The sequence below is a fragment of the Rhopalosiphum padi genome, chromosome 1, assembly GCF_020882245.1.
Source record: "Rhopalosiphum padi isolate XX-2018 chromosome 1, ASM2088224v1, whole genome shotgun sequence".
In the NCBI taxonomy this organism is placed as follows: domain Eukaryota; kingdom Metazoa; phylum Arthropoda; class Insecta; order Hemiptera; family Aphididae; genus Rhopalosiphum; species Rhopalosiphum padi.
The window spans coordinates 12,147,991-12,157,720 of NC_083597.1; the positions used below are offsets into that span (position 1 = coordinate 12,147,991).

The window sequence follows — 9,730 nt, forward strand, 5'->3', positions numbered from 1 at the left end:
CAAGATATATTACCGTCAAATAATAGGTACACAATGTGTGTATAATATATATTCAGCATGCACCATGCTATTATTACAAATTACAATATCAATATTTATGATTTAAAATATATGACGTTATAATATTAATTATTATCCAGAGTAATACAGTCTATCATTTTAAATTTCAGTTCAATAAATTAAATTGTTTGAGTAAATATACCTATAATTTATTATTACCCCTTTGTTAGTCGCGTGGGTAGGTACCGGGCGCGGATCCAAGGGGGGCCAAGCGGCCATGCCTCCCTTAGACTCTATCACACAGGTAAATTTTAGGATGTCTGTTTTTGGCAGCCGATAAAATACGATACGCACATGGTATTCCCCCCCCCCCACCCGTAAATTTAGTCTGGATCCCGCGCATATTTCTCCTAAAAATGCAATGTTATTTATTTTCATTTCTGGATTAGATCTCCTTATAATTTATATTACATGAAATTTATTTATATCTGCCAAAGTCGAATGGGATATTTATGTACCTCGCGTGACTAACATATTGCACATTGTCATAAATCATAATATATTTATTTTATTTTAGCAGCGTAAAATCGAGGCAAGCCAATACGATATGGGAAAAAATAGGGCCACCAGGCACTAATGTACATTTACCCTGCGACAGTGTTTGGTAAGTTCCTTATAAAAAGGAATTCGTTCCGTTCCTTATTTCTTAAAAAAAAAAAGAATTCGTTCCTTGGTCGTTCCCATCCCATGATATCGTTCCTGCGATACCCCAAATGACGACCCTGGAGTGGTTTAGGATTTAGTAGTTGGTTTCCTTACATATCAGTTGGCATCTCGTGAATCCGTTTGATCTACAATACTATATTACTATATTCCTATTAGGCACGCCACTTAAGGAAGATAATATAAGCTATACACGCGCGTAGAGCCGTGGAGAATAATCAAGGGCCTCTGGGTCAATTTTATATTTAAATAAAAATTAGGTAAAATAAAGGATCTATAGTTACTGTGGCCGGGCCCGAGCCCTCTTGAGGCCCGGGCACCAGGGCTACAACCCCGGCTGCCCCCCTCTCGCCGGGCCTACGCGCACTAATATAAATCCATAATATAATAATAATATTATTTCGTACATAATTTTTTGCTACAAAATTTCGTATCGTTCTGTCGCTAAGGTGACGCTCAAGTCGCATAAGATATATATGTTTATAAAATCAATAACACCAATCAATGTGCATATCCAACTTGGAAATATCGTTATTATATATCCGCGTAGCACACAGTCATATTATTATAATACATTTATTATATTTTCGTGATTCCTAATTCCTATACAGTCGTTTATTCGTCAACATTACTTAACTATATTCCTTTCTATTCAGACGTATACGACATGCACATGTTATTTTTTGATAACAGAGTTGTTGTACAACGCATCATCGTCGTCCTATGTTTGGTGACGTTAGGGTGGCCGCCCGCCATAGTTGCCGCTCCCATCGTGTTTGCCACCGACCACGAGCCGTCAGAGATTGGGTTAATAAACTCACGTAGAATGTCGTCGCAACATCATTGCAGTCACTGCGGCTACTCGTCCGCGATCGACAACGACGGGACTAGCCATCACCATGACCGTCGTCCGGCCGCAGTCACTGAGCCGTATCCGTCGGCCACGGCGATCTACAAATACGGTGCTGGCCATCACCACGACCGTCGACCAGTCGCGGTGACCGATCCGCGTCCATCCGCAACGAACACTTGGCCTGGTCATCACCACGACCGTCGTCCGGCCGCAGTCACGGAGCCTTATCCGTCAGCCGCGGCGATCGACAACGACGGGACGGGTTGTCATCACCATCACGACTGTCGGCCGGCTGCCGTAACCGAGCCGCATCCAGCCGCGGCGAACACTTGGGCCGGTCGTCAGCACGACCGTCGTCCGGCCCCGGTCACCGAGTCCTATCCGTCAGCCACGGCGGCCGACAACGACGGGGCTGACCATCACCACGACCGTCGCCCGACTGCGGTAAACGAACTGCACGCAGCCGCAGCTAACACCCGGGCAGGTCACCATCACGATCGCACGACCGCTAATTGCCCGATGGCCGAATCCTGCCCTATCCATCATGAACACCCGCCGTACAATAAGCTTACGCCGGCGACAGACGAGACTGTTACGGCAGACGTTTCGGCGTCCGTCAAGTGAGTTAACTTCCACACACTAAATTATTATTATTGTACCAATATGGACGAGACAATCAGTGAGCGTGCTGTGCCTATATTATATTATGGTCGCGGTCTATAGTTGTGTCGGAGCCGCGCGGGGGGGGGAGGGGGTAGGAAATTTGATGGCGAGTCCTTAGCCTCCTGAATGCAATATCTCTTATATACAACGTCTAAGAAACTATATAAGTTTTCGAAATAATTAAAAAAAAAAACAGTATATGAGGTTGAAATGTTTAATCGAGACGCCCGTCGTGGCTTAATCGTACCTACTTGGAAAAAATAGATCGCCTATCACAAAAATTGCGAAATCTTCGAGTATTCGTAATTGTATAAAAACAAAATAATATTGAGATTACAGCGGCGACAAAAACCTTACAAAAGTCGTATTACTAATAGTAATACACGTAATATTTATGCAGCTAAGCATAAAACCAGAACTTGTAACTATATAAATGGTCATAAATTAATCAAGTTTTAGTTAATTCCTTTGTTATTATAATATTATAATAGTCTCTGTAACGTTTTAAAATGATTTATTATCATTATAGAGCGACTATAATTATAAAAATATTAACTGCTGTATTGAACGTAGGACAAAAAAACATTATAATTTATAATAATAGTCATCGCTGAAATAAAATAATTAGAACGATAGACAAAATATAATCATGGTTATAAATATTGATTTTTTTTATTATTATTATGATTGCAGTTATTATGACGAAGCTGATGCAGGAGAAGACACCAACGACGACGGAGAATATCCGATTTATAATCTCGTTCCCATTATTCTGATAGTGTTGTTTTTTTTAGTATATCCAAGTCTTTATTTTTCTAGTAATAGAAGGAAACAAAAAAACACATTTAATTTGCAATCAAGTAACTGTGCATGTACTGCAAAATATATTCGCTGTTTTAAATAATCATGATTCGAAAAGCGATATATTTTGCAGTTAATCAACAGTTGTTTGCAAATTAAACGTATCTTATTATTTCCTTAGGGCTTAGATTACTAAAAAAATAAAGACATGGATATACTAAAAAAAACAACACTATCAGAATAATCGGAACGAAATTGTAAATCGGATATTCTCCGTCGTCTACTCGTGGGACATCGGGTACATCTGTTATCAGGAAAGGTTAATGGAATATTTGGATTTACCTTTCCTGATAACAGATGTACCCGATGTCCCACGAGTAGACGACGGAGACCAAAAATAAATTTACAATGTTTTGTATACAAAATAATTTATTTTTAAAATTAATATTTGTTTTTTTTTTAATAAAAAGTATATGTTTGTCTTGGATTTAAAAAATAGTAATTTTACTTTAAAATGGTTAGCCTAGTTGAGTGATTTATCTGAAAGTATACCTAAGTACCGGGCTTTGATACAATAGAAATTATGGAGTTGTTTACAAACTAAAAACATACATAATAAACAATATAATGTCGAGGTACCTAGGTATATGAATAATATTATACATCTTTAAGTTACCTTTATATACAAAGTGAATGTCTTCAGAAAAATAATACAAACTCTAAAATCAATTATAAATAGTTTATATTTGATCACTTGAAATCGCAGTAATTAGATAAAATTATAATGTATTTCATTTAAACCATATAGCTTTTTGTTATGTGTACACATATATATATATAAAGTAAATGCTTAAAACAAAATACATATTAGTAAAAAGATATTTTTGTATTTTATTCTAGAAGTATATTCTTTCAATGAATTAATTAAGACATGATTACAAATATTTTAAATATTGAACTTAAAATTCAAAATAAATAAATATTGCGTGCATAATATTGTTATACGCATAGTTTACATCGAGCGTTGGAGATGACATTAAAATAAACGCAATGAACCACCCCTCAACAGTTTTATCGTATTTTCACTACGAAAACATGGCACGAACCGGTACATAGATTTTATATTATTTTCCGTTTACCTACTTACGAAACCATGTCAACAACAAAAACCGTCTGGTAGTTATATTATAATATTATGTACGTATGTGTGTGTGTGTGTGTCTGTGGTACAATTGTACGTAGATGTGTAATAGATATTATATTGTATAAGTATTATTATATACGGGCAATAATAGTTATGAATAAAGTGGTTCACGTTACGTATTCGATTTAGTTTCGGTCTGTAAGCTTAAACGTATTGTTTTGGGGGGCCTTGGATGTTACCCGGCAACCAACACCGGCAGGTGGGAAGTATGCGTGTTAGTGTTTGAACGCGCACAGCTAAGTCTGTTGAAACGTCAAATCATCTACCGGCTGACGGTCTATCAATAACGACAAAATATAACAGTAACATAATATACTATGACACCTTTTTTTCTCTTATTACGACTTATTTGTATTGTATATATTTAAGTAATACTTCTAATAATAATAATAATAATAATACGTTAAATACGTTAAATACGTTAAACGCGGTACGGGTAGAGTGAATACTGCGAGCATGTCTTGGTCGGACGACCGTGCCATGGACACAGTCCATTGGCAAATCCTTAAAAACCATCTGAAACCTAATGTATGGCCTACATCTCGGGAATTGTTAAAATACAAGCAAGAACTCGACACTTCCAGGTGAGTAATAAACATCCGTCGTCACTACTCGATAACAGAGACAAACGTCGTATATGAATATACTTACTCGAATTTCGTACCTATTTTGTATTAGGTACACCAAATTACAATAATAATATGTACGTATATCTACTACGTTACCGTGTTTCAGACACGCTGATCTAAATCAATTTGCTAGTTCAATACAAGAAATGAAAAAAAAACTGTCCTATTTGAAAAAGACTGCGTTAGACGTAAATAAAATCAAAATAGTAGGTATGTGAAAACCGTTGTACTTAAACATAGTTTTATAATTTTTTAAATGCTTATTAAGTGATGATTAAGACATTTTTTTTTGGAGTATAAACCATAGATTTATATTTATTTTTGCGTTTAAGTTTTTAGGAGTTATTATTGTGTTAAAAAATAATTATCGTGTGTAACAATTTGCGTTAATTGTGGTAAGAATTAATAAAATATGGAAGTTCACTGTAAAAAATGACTACAATTTTCTCAAAAAATATAAACATTGTTATTTTAACTAGTTAAAAATTCTTAATTTTTGTTAATAATAAATATTTTTTTATATAAAATTATTATTTTATTATTTTATTTTATTAATAAAACTAAATTTCACGCACATTATAGTACATCACTACATCATAATATTTTGTGTTTACAAATTAAACGTTTACAAACATTTAACCGTCTAGTAATTCAACAAACGCATGTTTAGTAAAACGTATCGTAGTTTAATACAACTTAATACATATAAAAAATAAAATAAATTTATTTTAGGGTTTGAACATTTTCGAAATGATATAAAGACATTTGAGTCGAAGCTGTCAAAATTAAAAGAAGGATGCTCAAAAAAGTGAGTGAAAGTCAACTGAAATGTGTATGTATAATAAATTAGCCAGCATATTCCAAAGTATAAAGGAATATAATATTTTTTAAGATTACGAGAGGAAAACCTTAAGCAATTGGCGCTGTTTGAAGAAATTGAACGGGTGAAGCAACTAGCGCTACAGGACGTAGTTTCAAAGCCACATGTCGATACTATTAGTAAAAAAAAGAAAGAAACAAAAGCCATCTGCAAAAGAGTTCCAATTTCAAAAAATACATACTCTTCAAAAGTACAAAGATATTATGCTAAATACGTGTATACGTATAATATGATGATAAAAAAAAATATTTTTAGCATATATTTCTTCATTTCGTTTAGGAAATAGCGGATTTCTATGATTTCTGTGAACGTAATTACGGTCTTACGGGAGGTTGGTCTAGCAAAGATCATGAAACATTTTTAAAGATTCGTTCTAAACATGCCGACGCAGTGGATTTCATAGATCATGTTGTACAATCAATGCCACGTAATAATTTATGAATACATTTACATATTACTTAATACAATGATTACAATGTGTAGACTGTAGAGTAAGATATGAATGTCATAAATTACATAAATCTAAACAGCCAAATGCAATTGAAGTTATTCAATAAAATTGTTCGTACACAAAATTAGTTATAGTTACTTTAATATTACTAGTTTAATGCCATATAGTTATTTAAATATTTTAATACTCTCTTCATAATTATTAGTTTATGTTTTATATTTATTTCATTTTCTAAAGCCAACACTCATAATATGTACTGAGTACTAGATAAGGTGTAATATTAGAACATATAATTTAAAATATAAATGTGTTTTATGCTCTTTTTAGGAGATATTTTCTGTAAAGCCCAATAATATATATAAGCAATATATTTCCTATAGGCTATATTATTCTGTTTAAAAGATGTTTGAGGCGTTTTATAACAAAATAAATATGTGCAAATATTTTCTTACGAATAATAAAATATAATTTACAATTTTTAATATTAAAATTTAAAATAATTTAACTCCCTTTAAAAACAACACATTTAAGAACTAAAGTTTTAAATAAATTCAAAACAGGAATATTATTGTATAATTATAAATTAAGAGTATTCAGAATCGTTTTGCTTGAGCGATGTTTTATTATTCGCATATGTATAATTTTATATGCAGATTTCAAGTAATTATACATATTTTATCATAAAGTTGTTTCAATGCTCTAATTCTTGTAAGTTGTAACTACTCACCCATCTGTGAAATATTTCTAACAATTAGCTGAGGATACTTGTTAAAATGTAACAAATCCTATAATAATTAAATGTTTATTAAATATAATAACTGGAATTAATTAACCCTATATCAGAATTTAAATTAGTATTATACATTGAAATAACAGCTGTAAGCGCATACAACTATAATATATTCTATAATATCAACATTTTCATCATAAAAACAAATATGTACCTATACCTAATGCGTTTGTAGATGTTAAGATAATACGAGTCTTGAAAATGGTTAAGTTATTTATTATTTTAAAATAAATAAAACAATATTGATTTGTAATGCGATTTAAACATTTAAGTTTATTATAATTAAACTTATAGAATTCGAGATAATATAATGTTAATAAATTATATTGTATATACAGATATTATCTCATTTATACAGAACTCCGTAACAATTTAAACAATCTTAACATTATTTTTTGATGATTGTTCTTCTATTACATATTCTTGACTTAAAAAAAAACTGTAGATATAACCGAATATGCTGCACGTGAACATGAAAACTGGTTCGTAAAATTCGAAGAACTTAAAGCTAAACAAAAAGAAGCAATAACGAAGTGGAAAAAGGAAAAGAAAAATGTTTTTGTGCCTGACTGCAATACAAATAATTGTGACATATTGAGAAAATGTACAGATAATGATCCAGAAATCACTCAGAAAGTAAGATCAATTTTAAATTAATATTAATTTCTAAAAGTTATACCTATGCAACGCATAATTATTATATATTTTATTGTACTTAAAATTAAATTATCAATTACATATTAGTATGAAATCATAAGTCATTATATGTTTTCTTATATGTGATTATTTTATCAGAATCTTTATTTTATAATTATTAATATACAAGTACCTTATACCAACAAGAAATTATATATTTAATATATTTTGTCAACGGCAGTACATTAATTTATAAATTCAAAATATATATAGTTTAATTTTTAAACTATGAATAGGACGAATAGCTAGGTACATGCAAATTTCGTTTTGAAACAATTTGAAAATATTCATAATATCACTTTAATGATAAATTAAATATCTAATATTAATAAACTATACATATTACATATTTAATATAATATGATGTATAGTAAATAAACAATAATATATATAATATCAATAGTTAAATTCGGAGATTTTCGTAAATATAATATGCTATAAATAATGTGGTTAAATGAGTAATATTCATTAATATTACTTAATCATAAATATCGATAAAATATAAAAATTAGATGTTTTATTAAAATTAATAATATCAAATGCATGCATATCAGATATTTTGGATGATTTGTTACTTAATAAGTAATATAATATGTACTATATTTACTATTGTGTAAACTATTGTAGACAAGCAAATTAATAATATACTTTTTTTACTAGGTCCATAAATAAATATATAATATAACAATCAATTTTTCTTCTAATTTTTTAGTTTTCCAGTGATAATTTGGAAAAACAAAAAAATGTAAATCACAATATTAATAAATCTCAAATCGAAGTAATTGAATCGAAAACACTCGATAACTGTGGAAAAACTTTGCTACAGCGTTTTAGGTGACAGCAAAGAATAACTATTGAATGATAACATCTAAAATTAAAATATAATCGAGATTTTTAACGGTAATTTTCCAGGGAAAAAGATAAAAGATATATAGAGTCTAAAAAAACAAATAAAGAACGACTGGAGTGTCAGCGTAAATCGGACCAATTTACAATAGTTACTATGCATGGAAATTCAGAAAAATATGCTGAAATTGAATCACTAGAAAAACTTCCAAATGTACACTTAAGCATTTATGGTGCACATAATCAAGACGTGTATGTATATAGGAATATACTACATACTTATAAATATATTCATCGACATGCCTACTTACACAAATTGAATAAAAATACAATTTAAAAATAATTTAATTTATTTTTTACAGGAAAGTGGTGTTAAAATATCAATAAACTAAAGAAAAAAAAGAAATTGTTTATTATTTTTTTTTTTATTCAATGTCATGTTATTATTATAAAATATACATTTTCATAATCGGAAACAAAAATAATTCATCAAATACAAATCATTAATTCTTATTATAATATATTGTGTACAAATAATGATCAATAGTTTGCAAATCAGTTATAACCACTTGAAACTCTGTGGTTACCTAATAGGAAACAAAAAGCCTACAACCTTCACTTCAATTACACTTAAACATATCTTCAAAGATTGTTTATCATACGAAGAAGCAAAACTAAAGTCTTAAAGATATCTCGAGCGATTTCTTTACATTGCTTATAAAGATACCGCATCGGACAAATAAAATTGAATAATTACAATTAATAAAATTATTTATACATTACTATTTACTTCTCGATTATATAAAAAAAATATTGTATATTACGTATATTTTTCATGAATTTTATATTTAAATATTTTAAATGATAGTTATTAAATGTTGTGATGGGAAGGGTGATTATCCTTGGGTTATGAGGGTGAAGCCCGCGGGTGGATTTAGGAGGACCGATGGAAGGTTGGTGAGCAAGGAGAGCCGAGGATATAAAGTATATATCCATATATCCATAGCATATTTATAAAAATGTAACTGAATGTATTTAGACGTTTTATGAAAATTTTCTAAAATATATAAATTGTATAGGTATATTATTATTGTTATTATTATTACAGTTTTTCGATACCTACCAGATATAATATTATGATTATGATTATAAATTGTATTAGTTTTATTTATTTAATCACTATATACCTAGGTA

At 30.4% G+C, this 9,730-nt stretch overlaps 2 protein-coding genes across 4 annotated transcripts; both read left to right on the plus strand.

Annotated features, from left to right (window-relative positions):
• The first annotated feature begins 20 nt into the window (after nt 1-20).
• On the plus strand, nt 21-3,284 carry LOC132932352 (uncharacterized). 2 transcript variants are annotated; one of them, XM_060998676.1, is made up of 3 exons: nt 21-664; nt 1,380-2,196; nt 2,933-3,284. In XM_060998676.1, exons 1-3 carry the CDS (start codon nt 637-639, stop codon nt 3,141-3,143), a joined length of 1,056 nt encoding a protein of 351 aa, XP_060854659.1. In that variant the 5' UTR covers nt 21-636; the 3' UTR covers nt 3,144-3,284. The 2 variants fall into 2 exon arrangements, with proteins under 2 accessions (XP_060854659.1, XP_060854660.1); XM_060998677.1 differs by having other exon boundaries at nt 1,417-2,196.
• Nucleotides 3,285-4,412: 1,128 nt separating this feature from the next.
• LOC132918327 (coiled-coil domain-containing protein 112-like) lies at nt 4,413-9,730 on the plus strand. Of its 2 annotated transcripts, none has more exons than XM_060979507.1 (9): nt 4,413-4,828; nt 4,980-5,083; nt 5,606-5,681; nt 5,766-5,943; nt 6,033-6,180; nt 7,440-7,630; nt 8,403-8,524; nt 8,603-8,788; nt 8,899-9,729. In XM_060979507.1, exons 1-9 carry the CDS (start codon nt 4,701-4,703, stop codon nt 8,921-8,923), a joined length of 1,158 nt encoding a protein of 385 aa, XP_060835490.1. In that variant the 5' UTR covers nt 4,413-4,700; the 3' UTR covers nt 8,924-9,729. The 2 variants fall into 2 exon arrangements, with proteins under 2 accessions (XP_060835490.1, XP_060835491.1); XM_060979508.1 differs by having other exon boundaries at nt 4,768-4,828; nt 4,923-5,083; nt 8,899-9,730.